This window comes from Passer montanus, unplaced genomic scaffold, assembly GCF_014805655.1.
Source record: "Passer montanus isolate IOZ18808 unplaced genomic scaffold, ASM1480565v1 scaffold1, whole genome shotgun sequence".
Lineage (NCBI taxonomy): Eukaryota > Metazoa > Chordata > Aves > Passeriformes > Passeridae > Passer > Passer montanus.
In genome coordinates, this window is record NW_024356504.1 from 6,403,982 (window position 1) to 6,420,819 (window position 16,838).

General features: G+C 38.3%; 1 protein-coding gene across 1 annotated transcript in view; it reads right to left on the reverse strand.

The window, feature by feature from the left end:
* AGPS (alkylglycerone phosphate synthase) overlaps window positions 1-16,838 on the reverse strand; it is a 58,862-nt gene that overhangs the window by 26,727 nt on the left and 15,297 nt on the right. Inside the window, exons 3-8 of the mRNA XM_039701914.1 lie at window positions 11,063-11,152; window positions 7,363-7,453; window positions 3,031-3,151; window positions 2,875-2,949; window positions 1,865-1,936; window positions 350-429 (exon numbers count right to left, since the gene is read on the reverse strand). Of these exons, the coding sequence (XP_039557848.1) occupies window positions 350-429; window positions 1,865-1,936; window positions 2,875-2,949; window positions 3,031-3,151; window positions 7,363-7,453; window positions 11,063-11,152 (529 nt within the window). The remainder of the gene's footprint in view (window positions 1-349; window positions 430-1,864; window positions 1,937-2,874; window positions 2,950-3,030; window positions 3,152-7,362; window positions 7,454-11,062; window positions 11,153-16,838) is intronic.

Sequence of the window (16,838 nt, forward strand, 5' to 3'; positions counted from 1 at the left end):
CCAGTGAAATTTGCAATAACAACTTCCTTCCAGCCTTTCATTTATCCTCAGTACAAATTCCAATATAGAAGAAGAGGAGCTTTCTCTGAGTTTGATCACTTGAAGCTGCTATAAGGCTTAACAGTGATATTTTTTTTTTCTTATTGAATACATACAGGTCATATAAAGTAGTAGAGGACTAATATCAGAAAAACAAACTGAAGGAGTACCAGTTTAACATCATAGTGCTGATTAATACTTCCATCCCTACTTTATTCTGGAAAAGAAAGAAATGCTACTCTGCAGTGATCACCCAAGTAACTGTAAGATGATTTTAAAAAAATTCAAATAAAACTTTAAGAGATCATACCATTTGTGATGTATCCAGGGAGACAATTGTTCTTTTTTCTTCTTCAGGACATTCAAGGGCACTAGAGACACTTGTCCCTCCTGCAAATATGGGAATGATATTTTGTGATCATAAAATTCTCAAAGTAGCTTTTCTTCCAATAGAATGCCTCTGTCCCTCCTTTCTGATATAGAACTGAATAAATAAAGATCACTTAAGTTAACTGAGTCTAGTGATTAGACTCTTAAGGCTGCCTCCTTCTCCAGACCAGGTTTCACAAAATCAAGGCAGCTGTGGAGCTGAACAATGCTTTAGCAGCACTCCATAACAAACATGACATTCTGTGACCATCTCAGCTGCTTCTGTTAAGCCCAGCACAGAGCTTTAAAACAAAGAAGGGTAACAAATTACAAAGCTATTCAAGAACCAGAGAGCTATAGTTTCTGTATATTCTTTAGCTATCACTATGGAAGCCACTACATTTCAACCTACAAACTTGGAATAAGAAGTCTGCCTAGTACAGGAACGTAATACTCATCTGAAAGAAAAAATAAACTGAAAGGCTTTAACTATTAAAAAAAAAGGATAAAGAGGATACTCAAGATCCACAGCAGGCTACGAGAAGAAAAGACAATGGCAAGTACAGAGAAAGTCCCAGCTAATAAAACACTTTGCAAGAGCAGTGAGGTCCATCACCTTTGTTTCCAGTGATGGAAAAGGTGGCACTTCCCTTAAATACCAAGCACTACTGTAATAACTTCAAAAGTTGACTGCAATTTACTAGAAACAAACTTGGAAAACAACCTAAAGATCTTTCTGTACCCTGGACAGTGAACAAGAAATAGTCAATATTGCCACTTTCAGGTCTACTGGTTTACTACTATCAGTTAAAATGTGACTTTTAGCTGTTTTGCAGTCCTTCAGACACACCTGGCAAGGGTAACAGTGTTTAGTGAGGAACCAGCTCACCAGGTTTGCTATCATCTTCAAGTGAAATGCTCATTTTCTTAAATAGTTAATGCCCTTTTGCAAGGGCTGTACTACAGCATAAGCAAGTACCAAGCAAAACACAGATTTATACCACACAATTAAGAGTTCTTGACAAAAACCTTATCACAGAATGAGCTCATGAAAGCCAAAACCCGCTGTTTCCTATGCTCTATGTTAAAACAAGGTAGCTCCCAGCTCTACTTCAGCAGGCTTAGAGAAGACATCCACAGTGAAAACTGGAAGTCCTTTATGCATTCTTTAGGCCTTTAACTGTACTCTGTATCTGGAACACTTCTTGGAAACCCCTTGCTACAGGAGTTTCTACTGAACAACATCTACAAGGAAATTAGAATAATTTTGCAGCAGTGTTTGACCACAAGCCTCTCTGAAACTTTGAATTTTCAACAGTGGAACAAAAACCCCTAATTTATACACACTGTGGGAACAGAGCACAAGTAATGAAGAACATGTATTTAAACTGAAGTAGAAGACATTTTCACGAATAACCTCAAACAGCAAGTTATGAGACTTTATAATTTTGCTTACCACCAAATGGTATTATGCAGAGATTGTGTTTGCAGGCTAATTCCACAATTTTAACTACATCTTCATGGCAAACTAAAAAAGAACAAACAGTTAAAAAATAGACATTCTGCTTGGTACTGTTATTTGTGCTTATTATTAAATACTGCAGTCTCATTAAGCAGCAGCCCCTTTTCCAACACCAGCAAGGAAGACATTTCAAAGTTAGGCACTAAGTAAGAGCTGGGCTCGGAAGTATCAGTTATACATTTTAGACCTCAAACAATTCTACATTTGAAGAACTAACTACAGTTTTAGTCTCTTGCTCTACTCATGGATTGAGACCTCCTGCAAATTCTTTTCGTTCACTAGTGAAGAATGACACATGGAGTAGTTCCTAGTGACCAGAGAGCACATGATCAAGTGAAAAAAAAGCATTTGTATCCTTTTACTAGACTGAAACAAGCAGGCCTAGCCTATACTCAGATTACAAAAGATCAGTGGCTGGAAGAAAGAGCAGTGCAAAGTGTTCTGACAGGAGTTACAGGTGTTACACTTTTTTTTTCACTGAAGTACAGCATGTATAAAACCAAAAGTACTTCAATACAAACATTTCACTACCCTTCTAGCATCATGTACACCTTCAGAACCCAAAATTGAGACTGCCATTTTTGACAACTCCTCTTGCTGAACATACACATTCGCATTACACAGTGGTTACTTAAGTGGAAAATTCATCAGTCAACATAAACTTCAGCTAATCTTATCTATCTATATAATACATATATCTACATATCTATCAGCTTATCTAGTAATAAACTGACTTCCCCACTAAATGATAGAATTTCACAGACACAACCTGCAGTCCAGATGCTAAACAAACATGATTACCATTCATGAGAAAATTCCTTCAGTTTCTGTAAAGATGAGTGAAGTCAGTGAACCAAGAGACAGTTTTCCCCTGACCAGAAAGCACAAGAGTTTAGCAAACAATGGCCTCCCAGCTCAGAAGGCAGAAGACAATAAACACTTACCAGGCCATACAACTATATCAGGAATTCGCTTAAACATTCCTTCCCTGAGTACAAATATCTCGTGTAGGCAGTGACCTGGAACACAAACAATAAGTTACCAAGGTCAAACAAGAAAGTGTTGAAAGCAGCACAGTTATGCAAATGAAGTTCTCTTACCATGAGCTCTGAATACCCTATCTTCTGCATCCTGGGAATACGAGATTTTAGTGGCTCTAAGATCCTGAAGAAATTCTTCATTTACAATGGATGGAGGTACATCATTAACATTTAAGGATGCCTACGATACAAGAAAATACATTAAAGATAGGTTCACTTTACAGTATTTCTATACAACACAAATAAGAAAAACAGGCTAACACTGACTGATACCCAAACACACCTATTCCAGATCAGAAAGACATCAGTTCTCCTTCACATCTTCAAACCACCAATCTGGCTTATCCTACTCTGCACACAAGAAGTTTTATTTCAGTAGCACATTCTTACCTTTCTTTGTCCTAATAAATAAAGAGAAATACATGAGCTTGTGAATGCATACTGAACAAATTTTCTTTTTAAGCCTTCTCAAGGTACCAGAATACATCCTAAAGCTGCTGCAAAGTCTTCACTACTTAGAGTTGTTTTCACTAACCCACTTCCCCTCCTCCTGTCATGTCCTCAGAGTTAAATCCTAATTGGACCTAAAGCCTAATCCGAAGTCCAGTGCTAGGCAAAACTACATCATGACTAATGTAACATAACTGGCACACAACAAGCAGACCTCACCTGTAAAAAAGACCTCACCTATAAGAAAGATTCCATAAAGCCCAGGTTTGAGCCACATACATACAGGTGTCCCCATCTAAAGTCCTGAAGAACACCTGGGAAAGGTGTTCTTTCCAAGAAGCTACACAGGACATTGTGACTTACCAACAGACCTTAAATCAACATTCTGTAAAGCAGAGGGAAAACCTCTGCTTAAGATTTTCTAACAGCCCATTCTTCCAACTGATGTCTTGTCTAGTACTCTTACAGCTTCTTGAAGTGTAGACACAACCACTTAACTCTCTTTTCTGAACTACACTTTTAATTACTGGGCACATTAAAATAGTTTAAAAGTAGTTCATGCGTCAACTTTTTAAACCCACTTAGAGAACAAGAATTCTTTACAAGATTCAGATTTAAAAAAAATATTTTGCAGACATTAAGTGCAAGACTCTTACGTGCTTTGAAGATTCCAAAAACACCATGCCTTTTTTTCTCCTTAAAAATTGAGCAAATATGGGTAATCTCCCTAAAGGAATATGTCTTCTATCACAAATGGCCTCTAATTAAAGAGTTCTAAAATTAGATAAAAAGCTTGTCTGATGACTAAAATGTAACTTCCTGACTTCAAGTCTTATTGCAAAAGAAAATGTTGGTCAAGAGTCTTATTTCCTGTTAACAAAGTCCCTCAAGTCTGAGAGCAGAACTGAAAGTTTTTTTACCACCATATCTTTTATTTTAAATACACTTTTAAAAATCAGGCATTGAACAAAAATTAGTTGAAAGAGTGCAATGCTTTCACACTTCTTCCATGCAAGCCTTGCTGGAAAATGAACTGACATCAACCCAAAGAGAAGAATGCACTTGCACTTCTGCTATAAAGCTCTCAGGAAATAAGCCAGAAAGAACTAATTTATAACCCTACCTCAAAAAGTATTGTGCAGTCATGTCCCACCTAGCCAAAGAAATTTAAGACATCTCTTTGACAAGCCCTACCTATGCTTCTTGACATATGCAAACATAGAATAACAAAATGGAAATCACTGTGCTTTCATCTTCTGAAGTTAGCCTTCTACAAAAATTATACTCACAACAAAGTTTTCTTTCCTAGAACAGAGTTTGCCTATCCTTGCTCTACATAACCTTCAAAGCAGCTGATACTTTTTGCCAATATATGGCAAAAACAGCAGCAATCTATTCTGAATAGGTTGAGTCTAAAAGTTGTGAGATATGATGAAGGTAGGATTTAAACTTATCAGGAAAATTGTATTATTGTGATGGAGTGTCCACCTTACAAAAATTATGGAAGGTTATGGAGAAATTAAGAGTACTGACAGGAATAATTCAGAAAGAAATAGCTGCATAAGATGTTCATTAGCAATAGCTGACATCATTCACAGCATCAAGTGGATAGCCAAAAGTTTGGGTCAGAATTTTCATGTGGAACATATGACATAATGAAAATGCAGTTTTAATAGTGATTTGACTTCTGGAAGAGATATGTGCCATTCTGATTTGCTTTAAGGACAATGCTGTAATTATTGAAATAAGGTGTCAGACAACTAAAAAAAAAACCCTTTTCCCTCCAATACATTCATCTTGTCATCTACAAACACAGAAGCTGAAATTAAGTGTTGTTCGGTGAGAGGCACTCCACTACCGAGACACCTTGATTTTAGGAGCCAGTCACAGTAAACATGGTGTAAATCTGGTCCTGAACTGCTGCTTTTACTATTCTGCTATTAATGCACATTCACACAGTGCTGTTTGCTAGCTCAAAGACCTCTGACAGCAACACAGGGAACATAAGAAACAAGTAGGTACCAAATAAAGATCTTCAAATAATTTGTTTCAAGAAAAACCCTCGCTAGCTGGAGTTTACATTTCAGACTTCAAAGTTTTGTTTCTTCATGGATTTCCACAGACAGAATTATTTCATATCAAGTTGAACAGTAAGTGCCTGAAGATCTTTGTTCTTGAGAGCATGAACTACTTAACAGGTATAACAATTCTTTGCAGGTGGCTTTAAGCACCTTGATTTTTATAACTCTTCCACAAGTTTTAATCTTGAAGATTAAAACTAAAATATTAAAAAGTTAATATTTATCTATAAAAATCTTATGCACAGTGACAAACAAAAATACAACTCTATTTATTTTCATAGAACTGAAATATCTTAAAATTTGCACCCTGAAAAGCTAGTCAGGAAACATATGTGAACTAGGTCTAAACTGCTCTCTACATGAAGTTTGATCTGAAAAAATAAAGAGCATCAACAGATCTTGAAGATCACAGAAGCAGGTACATTTAATTGTTGTTAATTAAAACACAAAAGTCACATGAAACAGGGAACCCTCCAACCTTACATGACAGAGGCAGGAGGAGATGGCACAGAAAGACAAATGAACCAAGAGATCTCTTCCCTTCTGCTGCTCCTATATCTGTGTTTCTTCATGCTTAGCTGATAGCACAAGTTGAAAACCCAGCATAGCATGACAACCTGAAATACACCTTGGAGTTATGACAGCCACAAAAATGAGGGACCTGCAGCAGTATGTGATACTAGCTATGAGAGGTCCAGGTATATATTGGAGACTCCAAAGAGTCCTATCCCATATCAAGGTAGTCAGCCTGCTCCACATTACTAGACCATTAAAACCAGAGGGGCACAACATACTAGCAAATCACTCAACATTGCTGGCAGATATCCTGGGGAGCTGGTCTGTAAGATGTACTATGGAATCAGGGTATTATTAAAAATATGTACTTGTCCTCCAATTCTGCTTTGCTCTATCCTTTCTCTGCAGGTAAAAAGGGAACAACAGTTCTCAAGACCTCTGCTCACAGCAACTTAAAGCAGCTGCCAGTTAAGATCAACCCTGGTCAACAAAAACACATCCAGATGAATTTTTCAAAATATATTGGCTGGTGGAGATCCTGTAAACCACAGCAGATGAAAGAATATCTTGATGAATAGAAGACTGAAGAAACATTTAAGTTTTCAGGCTCTATGAGACTACCTGCTTCAATCCTGTACCCATCTCTTGAGTGAGTTCAACCATTACCCAAGCTGGGTTGCTACAGTCACAGTACAAGCCTGCTTCCAATACTGCTTTAGCAGCTGTCTAGTCAGGAACCTGAAGCTTCAAAGGGACTCTAATTAGGGAGTCAGGTCTCCTGACTCTAACTTAAGTTACTCTTTCTAAAAAGCAGTGTATGACTTCCAAAACCTAGAACATTCCCAATGTGTTATTTTTCTGAAAACATTCAGATCAATCTTGAGTATTCTGGTAGTCAGTTTTCAACACCCAGACATGTAAAAAAAAATTACTGTCAAATAAGAACTTTGACATCTTCACACCAAAAACACATCACAGTTTAACTTCCCTGTATTTTCTATCTCTGTTATCATGAATAACATCAATGTGGTATAAACAGTTCCCTCTGGGCTAACATTTTCTACAGTCTTGAAATGTAAGCTACAGGCAGGACAAAAAACTCCCTGTGTTGGAAACTTTCATTTCAATAAATATACTACCAGCTATCCTGAAACCACAAGTCATGCTAAGACATATAAGGTTTCACATAGTAGTTCTACACCAATTTTTTTCCCCAAAAAACTTTGAACTATTAATACACTACATTTAAATCAATTATCTGTGACAGCTGAATCATCTTTAACAGTGTGGTCTTGATTATCACCAAGACTAATGTTCAAAGGAACTGGTTCAGCTATTTACTTACTCTAGAGGTAGTTTTGTGCTCCAGACTTGCTCCAAAGGTTTTTTCTATCCATTCCTTAAAAGTTGGTAATACCATACCACCTAATCTGTACCTGAAAAGTCAATATTACATAGGGTCATTTTAAATTAAAAGAATGTATGTCAGATACACTTCCTTCAATTGTATGTATGCAAAAACAGAAGTTTCAAATCAAACTATTTACCTACAAGCCTGCAAGGCTTCTGCACATTCACTTTTCATGCAACTGCGTATTTCATTGTATTTAGCTGTTCTTTACTTCACACAGAATCAAATAATTTGTCAGCATGGTACCACTTTGCTTTGGGCATAAGGCTTTTCAGTTATCCTACCCACACTCTTAAGAAAGGTCTCTCCCTTGCAGTAGTGTAGAAAGCAGCACCCAAGCTTACATGCTGGTTACAGGTAGAGGACACATTGCAATGGAAACAGCAGTCTCAGACACACAAATCCATTTCAGTACACCTTACACGTTCAAGAAAACAGAAATAGTATTAGAGGTTCCCCCTTCATCATCAAAATGCATTAGAATCCATCAAACACTGTAAAATTATTTCCAGCACAAACTGGCAAGAGTTTAGCCATGTGACAAATTCAGACCTACAGACAAGGGACAGAGGAGCTGGTTTTGACCATGTGCACCATATGTAAAAACATAGAAGGCTGGGGACACTGGAAACAGCTAGAAACTACTGCTACTAATTGTATACATATACACACCTTCAGCATGTTTATGTGTTCAAAAGTATTCCCAGAAGAGAGGAGAAATAAGATCTTCCTTCCTTTAAAGTACTGAGAGCTTTTAGCAGCTGAGAATCCTTACCATAGTCTTCACCTGGGTCATTGCATTAGACCTAACTGGGTCTTCCCTCTAAGATCATTCAGTCACTGTAAATCCAGTTATGACCCTGTCCTTCACAGCTGGTGCAACCAACTCTACAACTGAGTCGCCTGTTTCACAAAAAGATCAATTCTTTTTGTTTCCTCATCTCAACTTCTTCCCAGCTCTCCTACTGACAAACTCCCTGCTCTAATCCTAGAACTAAAAGGCTACAACCTTAACTCAAGCTAGACTCTTCAGCGTGGAAGAGAGTATTCAGTCATTCCTCCTATGATAGCTGTTATTGTTTCATCAAACCCATACAAAAATTAAGTGAATTCTTTCAAGATGAAAGTGCAATAAGCAATGAAAGTTTAGTGCATTTGCATCAAGAGTTTGCAATGAAGGCAGAGACCCAGGCCAGCTTGGTGTGTTTTCTACTCCAGACCTACTTCTCAGTATTGCCAAACTATCATTATAGCTGAATTGCAGGGGTAACCTTAATCACTTACTTAAAGGACAACTAAAGCTATCAGAGACCCCAAAACTTTTAAGTCAAGACACAGACAGAAGTTACAGCATAGGAGAAGTTAGTTTACTGCATGATTGCCCAGGAAGCAAGCTTTGTATGCACACACTGATGGTGCAAGAAGCCCCCCAAAAACCACCTGCCACAGACACTCCCCAAAAAACAGCTTCAGTTGCTCAGACTAGCAAGTACCATCTACCCCTGTGGAGGTGTCAAAGATGTCAAAAAAGATCATTTGACGTGTGGTCTGTAGGGAAAGTCAACACAATTTTCATAAAGGGGAATCCTGTTTCACTAATCCCTGGAGTTTTATCAGGGTGTAAAAACAGAAAGTGAATAAAATGGATACAATGAACATGAAATCCCACACTCCTTTATATTTCCACAGGTGTTCATCCCAAAAGTTATTTAAGAAAATACACTGCTACAGAACTGAAGAAAAGGTTCTTCTACAGGCTGAAGGATAAGCTAAGTTTTAAGTTAAGATGCAAAGGGCAGGATTTATTGATCACACTGATAGGAACTCATGACCTTAAAAAAAACAACTAAGCAGACAAAAAAACATGGAAGTTAAGGTAATTGCCACAGCCAAAAGAAAAGCATGACTGCATATTTGGCAGAACCCCACTGATAGTCAGTATCATGGCATCTTCACTGACCACGTACAACAGCAGCCCACAGTGCTATGCATCATCTGGGCAGTGGGAAGAAAGAAGAGAGTTCATCTCTTTCTGCTGCTTTGCAGAACACTGATGTATCCACACCATGAGTGCTGCACACAGTTTTTGTCCCTGTCTCCAGAAAGATCTAGTGGAGCTGGAGAGAGTGCAGAGAACTGTACAGACCAAAGGGCCTTAAAAGCAAAGACTGAAGACACCAGAAGCATGGAGAGAAAATGCAAGAGAGGATATAACTGAGTCTTATAAATCAATAACACAGTAGATAGGCTGAAGAACTATCATCCACCTAGTCCTGCAAAACAGTAAGGGATACTTGCTGCAAAACACAGGTGCTTTACACAAAAACTTGCTGCCATGGATGCTGCATAGGCAGGCAGCATGAGCAGACTGAGGTTATTAGACAAACTTATGGACAACAGGCCTGTTAGTGGCTACTGAAATGATGAGGCATCTACGCCACCTGTGCAGATGCTCATTCTCCTGTTTTCACTTCAAACACTCTCCTTTTGCCACTGTGGCAAACTATTCCATAGAAATTATACTGGTGTGGCCCAACGAGGTATTTCTAATGTTATGTCTCAGTTAGAGACAGTGTGGATGGGGAAAAAACCCTACCATTCTTGAATATGTACGTATTCTTTTCCTGAAAAAACAGAAGTCCTGACCTGTGTCTTTTTTTTTTCATTTAGTGTCCTTTGATTCTTTTGTATAGCATCTCCCTAATATGATACAATGAACTGGCTTATACAAGGCTTGGCATTTTAATTTGTGGCTGAAAATCAAAAAATTAACAACTGAAGTGCTCAAGATCCCAGTTAGGTTTTTGCAGCTTTGATGCAACTAATTTCATGCAAGTTTACAGACTCAAAGATTAGGAAGGAATTTTTACGAATGACAGAATTTTATCTCTCTTCTGCATTCTTTTAATTCTTATGGAAAGTGTATTTTTTAAACCAGGGAAGAGACTGCAAGGTTACTTTCCACTCAGGAAGAAAAACAACCCCAAACCACAAAGATGGCAACAGGTTTAAATTCCACTGGAACAAAATGGAGAGATCCCCAAGTAGACTTAATTTTAATGCTGTTCCTCAAAAAATATACTTCTCAGAAAAACAAGCTTGCTGCATAAAGGGTTAGAGGGTAATAAATCAGAAGTGGTGCCACTACACAACATACAACCAAAGAGCAGTTTTCATTTTTAAGTTCAGAGGATGAAGTAGCTCCATGCACAGTGGTTAAGAAAAAATTTTTGTTCCCAAAACAAAGTAGAAATTTAATAAAGCAACTAGTTGATGCTCAAGAGATTCTCAAAACTTCACTGTTGTGCTGCATGTTATCTAAAGCTTTAGAACATGGTGCAGATTCTCAGTGTGATTTCATTAACCCACAGATTATATCAAGTTACAGAGAAGACTCACATTAATTTGTCATTATAGCATTTTAAATAAACATTTCAACAAGCCCCACAGGCTATTTTACGATGTCAGACTCCCGTGTATAGACTTCCATAAACCTGTTAAAGGCAGAATAACTTATTCTATGAAATGAAGCAACTTCTTTGCCTTCTTTGAATTAACTGCACTGTGCACCTTTTAAACTCTTTTCAAATAAACACTAAATAAGATACTTCATTTACATAAATTTTCAGCTTACCTTTTTCCTGTGAATTCTGCTTGTCCCTTCTTATTGAAGATGAATTTGGAGTCATTATATCCCCATCCATTCCACTTCAAAAGTTCTTGCCTTAAAGGGAAAAAACATGAGTGACAATATTAGCATCCTGCAGATCCAAAATGCTTTTCTGTCATATGGTTTTGGAAAAAACTCTTACCAGACAGCAATTCAAGAAATCAAGTACATATCGAAAGTATATAGCTTAGAGCCAAAAGAAATTCTGAAACCACAACCATTACTCCTTCAGATTGCATCCCATGACTTGAAAGACCAGATGCTCTATAAAAAGAACCACCAGCTTAAGTCATTGCACATTGAATTGAATCATAGAATCATTAAGGTTGGGAAAGACCTTTAAGATCATTATGTCCAACCTTTCACCAACCACCATGCCAACTAAACCACAGCACTAAGTGCCTCATCCAGTCATTTCCTGAATACTTTCAGGGATGGTGACTCCACCACCTCCCTGGGCAGTCTGTTTCAATGTCTGACAGCCCTTTCAGTGAAGAAATTCTCCTGATGTCCAAGCTGAACCTCTCCAGGCACACCTTGAGGCCAGTTCCTCCCATCCTGTGTCTCCTGTTAACTGGGAGAAGAGATCAACCCCACCTGGCTACAGCCTCCCAACAGGGAGTTGAAAAGAGTGACAAAGTCACCCCTGAGCCTCCTCCTCTCCAGGCCAAACACCCCCAGCTCCCTCAGCCACTCCTTATCAGATCTGTGCTCCAGATCCTTCACCTGCTCCACTGCCCTTCTCTGGACACACTCCAGCCCCTCAATGTCTTTCTGCTCTGAGGGGTGCAGGATTCGAGGTGTGACCTCACCAGTGCTGGGAACAGGGGGATGATCACAGCCCCAGCTCTGCTGCCACACCAGTGCTGATCCAGGCCAGGATGCCTTTGGCCCTCTTGGCCACCTGGGCATGCACTGGCTCACTCCAGCTGGCTGTTGACCAGCACCTGAAGGTCCTTTCCTGCTGGGCCAGCTTCCAGCCACTCTGCCTGTAACAGTACATGGGTGTGTTTGGACTGAAGGGATTTGTCTGTTTGTTTTTCTTCTGTGTAGAGAGAGAGAAGTAGAGCACTGGTGACACAGTGATATTTTCCAGTTTGCAAGGGTAAGGTGTGAAAGATGGCTGGTTTTCACTCTATACATAAACATACAAATAGGTAATATCTAAATATTTTCAGAATAAAAAAAGACATTTAATATTAAAATTCATTTTCTTGACAGAGAATAATGATTTCAGTTGCTTGTTATCACTACTGCAATCCCGTAGCATTCTTAACATTCAGTTGATGAGGAAGTTTGAGATACATTTGGACTGAAAGTCATAAAGAACAAAACCTCAAGAAGCGAACGAATAACAAATACAACCAGAATGTGATAGCATAAAACTATAAATATATAAAAACCAAACTAGCAACTGCCAAAGTACAAGCAGAAAACTGAAAAATCTTAAGCATAACCATATCAGAGAATCTCTTAACTATGATAGTCATCAGAACTACATCAGTGCAAGTGTATTTAAGACTTAAGAAATACTGCTAGTAATTACACAATAATCAAGCTTTGCTTTAAAAGCTTGCTATTTATTTACATTACAAATGAAATTACTAACCTACAAACCAAATTTTAGTTAAAAGAAATGTATCTCAAAGAATTCTGTCAGAAGATCATTTACTTCCCTGCCCTATATACAGTAAATGTAGCTCTTACTCTGACTGCCTAAGAGTAAGATGATCAGGAGTGACCATTTCAAAAAGACCCTGTGATTCAGAGAAAACACTGCCTCAATCACTTTCAGCTCCAGCATTACATGCAGGATAACCATGGGATGATTGATTACCAAAGGTTTTCATTATAAATGTATTATTAACACAGGCTGCTGACATACTATGAGTGCAATTCAATGGACTTGGCTCAAACAAAATCTATTTTCTTCAAACTGCCTGTATGCAAGATTTTAATTAATCAAATGGAAAAAAAGCCATGGTCATGTATTTCATTACAATTGTTTGATTCAGACATTTCAACCAGCCTTTGACAAATCTGGCACTTAAAGCAAACTTTAGCAGCTACTGAGTACTGAAATAACTCAATACAGTTTTGTGAAATACCCAGTCTACATTTTTCTTCCATACTGAAAAATCAATTCTAAAATTTCAGTCAAAATTAAACTGAGCAGAGCTGTCCAGATAACAGAAACCTCTTCCACTGCCTGCTCTTTCTGATCTTTATACATGCAGGGTTCACACAAGAAAGGACAAGGATTCACTCATGTTCCATAGCATGGGAATGCCTTGTACTGTTGTGACAGATTATCAAAAAGGGTTTGTAAAGCATGTTATGCAGACTTGCCCATTTTTACCCTTATTTCTATGTGTGTGTATTTATAAATGCTGCATATATTTATACGAAGGTCCCCAAAGTATCTAATTCATACACAGTGGAGCTGCTCCACTGTGAGAAGAAGGTGACATAGAATTGGTCAGCTCAAGATATTTTTTTTTTTTAAACTAAATGTTCTACTCAAATCCCAATCAGTACAGTGCTCCTCAAGGGAAGATTTCTCCCTCTGCTGACTAAATGCAGTATTTCTATATACCTGACATCTGTAGTTTGTTGAATCCTGTTAAGTCAGAACAGACTTGATATTACTAAGCAAAACTGAGGAAGGCTCAAACTTCCCCTCTAATTTAGAGAGGGAAGTCCTCTTGCAAGGCAATGCCAAAATAAATATGCCAACAATGATGCATTAAACAGGTTAGAGAAACTACCTGCAACTCAGGAGACAATCAGAGAAAGACACAAAAGGCCAGGCCCTAAAGAAACTGGTGACATGAGATAAGCTGATAATGGCCAGGTTTGAAACTATCATTAGTCCTGGTATCAGTACAGACAGGTACTTCCCACAAAACCATGGGGAGGTATTATTAATTAAGGACACAAAGACAGACTCAGATATGAGGTTTTTCTGCTACACTAACCACATTCCCATCTGCTTGCCTGTTCTAAAGGCCTAATTTCCTAGGTTGGTGTTAAACCACCTGGTACTTTGATCAGGCTCTAAAATACAAAACAGAGTTTAAGAGTTTTAACTTCTAAGAATTTATTTTATGGTTGAACTATTCCTGAGTAAAATTAAGTACACAAAGCTTTATTCTGTCAGACAACGTAGCTTCCATCACTGGTGTGATGATAATAAAAAAATTAAAATCTAAAATAACAGTTTGCATGTTTGTAGAAGAATACTTGACCCAAATATCTTGGCTACCTTGTAACACAAAGGCAGGGGATTTCACACCACCACACACAATGGGCAGTACACTGTCTTGTGGCAGGTAAACACCAGAACAAGAAACATCCAATTTTTTTATATTCAAAACTATACTGAGCAAGTGTGAGGTTTCTCTTTGGAGACAGGAAGGGTTGTTTTTGGAATGAGTATGCTACACACACAGGTTGCATGTGTAGCAAGATATAATTTACCCACCCTTCTGGTTTTCTTCTCAGACTCCTTTCCAAGGAAAAAAAAAATTTAAAAAAATGTATATATATATATATATAGCCAAGACTCTCACCAAAATCTGACATTATTCCCACTTTAAACTGTTATTGTAGTATCATACCCAAACTGTCTTATATAAAGACAACACCTTTTCTATTCAGTACATTAGCTTCAACAAAATATCAAGCTCATCAACTATCTCATTTTTGACAGAAATGTGAAATGCTTTAGTCAGAAATAGTAGAAATGGACCAGTACTTCCTTGCCTTCTAACTTCAATGATAGAAATTCACTACTGAAATATACGAAGTAGTACAAATCAAACCTTGCTTAAGGTTTTTAACGTGTATGTTTGTATATATACACGAAATTATATTGCCTGAAAGAAAACAACTCACCATGGAAGCAGTGACAATAGATTAACAGAGTGTGACTAGTTTAAGTGAATTTAAATATTCCACTTTCACTACAATGCCCAACACTAAAATACTAGTTTGACTTGCTGGATAAGGATTTTTACAGCTGGGGGGCAGGAGGGTGGCACCCGGTCCACCAGCTGAACTGGTGCTCCTGAAGAATGCAGTCACTCAGCTGGGCAGGCAGAGGCCTTGGGACTACACTATTTCAACAAACTGCACCTGCCAGCACTGTTCAGTTCTTAGGTTTTAGTCATTGGCACAGTGACTGGATGAAAAAGTTCTTATCTCTCCCACAGGAAGCGGAAGGATAAGCACAGAGTCTCCCACAGATAGCCAAGGCTTCTTTGGAGAAGCAAGATGAATGTGCAGTTCAATCCAGCTGGAGAAACGTGACTCAGCTGGAGCAAAGCCTAGATGTTCTCATCAGTTTCCTCACAATAACCACTGACTTTGTCAATTCAATCACCAGCGGACAGTCAGCATTAAAATCCCACACACATAAAATATTCACAGGCACTTCTGCTGCACAACAGAAGAGTCAGCAGATTCCTGGAAATCAGTTTAAAGCAGCAATTTTAAGGGCTACATGGGCTTAAGCACCAGTATTTGCCTAATGTAACACAGTCTTGCAAGTTGTAGAGTTCTTGCATAACCCAGTGTGTGGGTGCAGTAATACTGAGGCAGTATTATGCTGGTAAGGTGTTACAAGAAGACATTACCCAAGGAACAATTCCTCAGGGCACACCCCAGTTGGACTTTGGGTTACCAATCCAGCCCCCCAGCTGGAAATTCAGAACCCTTTCCACAGGTGGTACCAGAAGATCCCTCTCCCCTGGAGCAGTGCCTCTGTTCAGATTATACAGTCACACTTCTCAACACGACACAGTGCTTCTGAAGCTGGTAGTAAATCAGCATCAGGTGCCTGAAATAAACAAAGAACATGCAGCCCAAGGAATTGTTTCAAGAATTGCTTTGTGAAAGCATCATTTATCTGGAGAGGAATGCCACACTGCAGGCAGCGAGTATCTGCTGTGTTTGTCATTCTTATGCTTTTTCCCTCTTGGAAGACCTTCCCTGCAGCAAACCCAATATAATTGTTCTCAAGTCTGAAGTCAAGTAACACCTATTTTATAACCTCAGACACACTCTAAGTTTGTGTATTTAATGCTGCCTTTCAAACTGATTCCATGAAATATATCTATGAAAATAAGCCAAAGCTATTTCTTGTAATCCTCAGTGCTGAGATGCTGAATATTCTTAATTTTGGACTACAGGGTCTGCAGTCCACACTTCCAGCTAAGCCCCTGCAGCTGCACATACACTGATTCAGTTGCTGTCCTGTTTGCTGAATACCTCACACAACAACACAAACCTGTGCTCATAATTACAGTTTAAACCTACAGTAAGCAGCAAATGCAGACAACCAGATTTTAGGCATAAGACATCAAGGGTTTAGGTACCCAAAAGCAGAGTGCTTTTCTCTAAACTATTCTGATAAAACAAGCATTCACTTTCCTTTTCTTAGCCTTGACTATTGACCATTTCATTACTCTTCATTTCACTACAGTGTAATAAACAAAGCCCCAAGGAATAAGGAAATTAGTGTTTCTCTAGTGTCCTTCCATAATAAATAAAGCAAATTAGGGTGAATTAAAGATCAAGCAAAGCCAAGACATTATAATCATTCTTCTCAGTGAACACTTGGCCAAATGATGTTTCTCATGCAACAGAATACTTTACTGGAAGCTCTCTCTATTCCACCTACTACTTCAGCTGACACCAGTTTCACTTTTATCTTTGAATACTGCTCTACTACAAAATG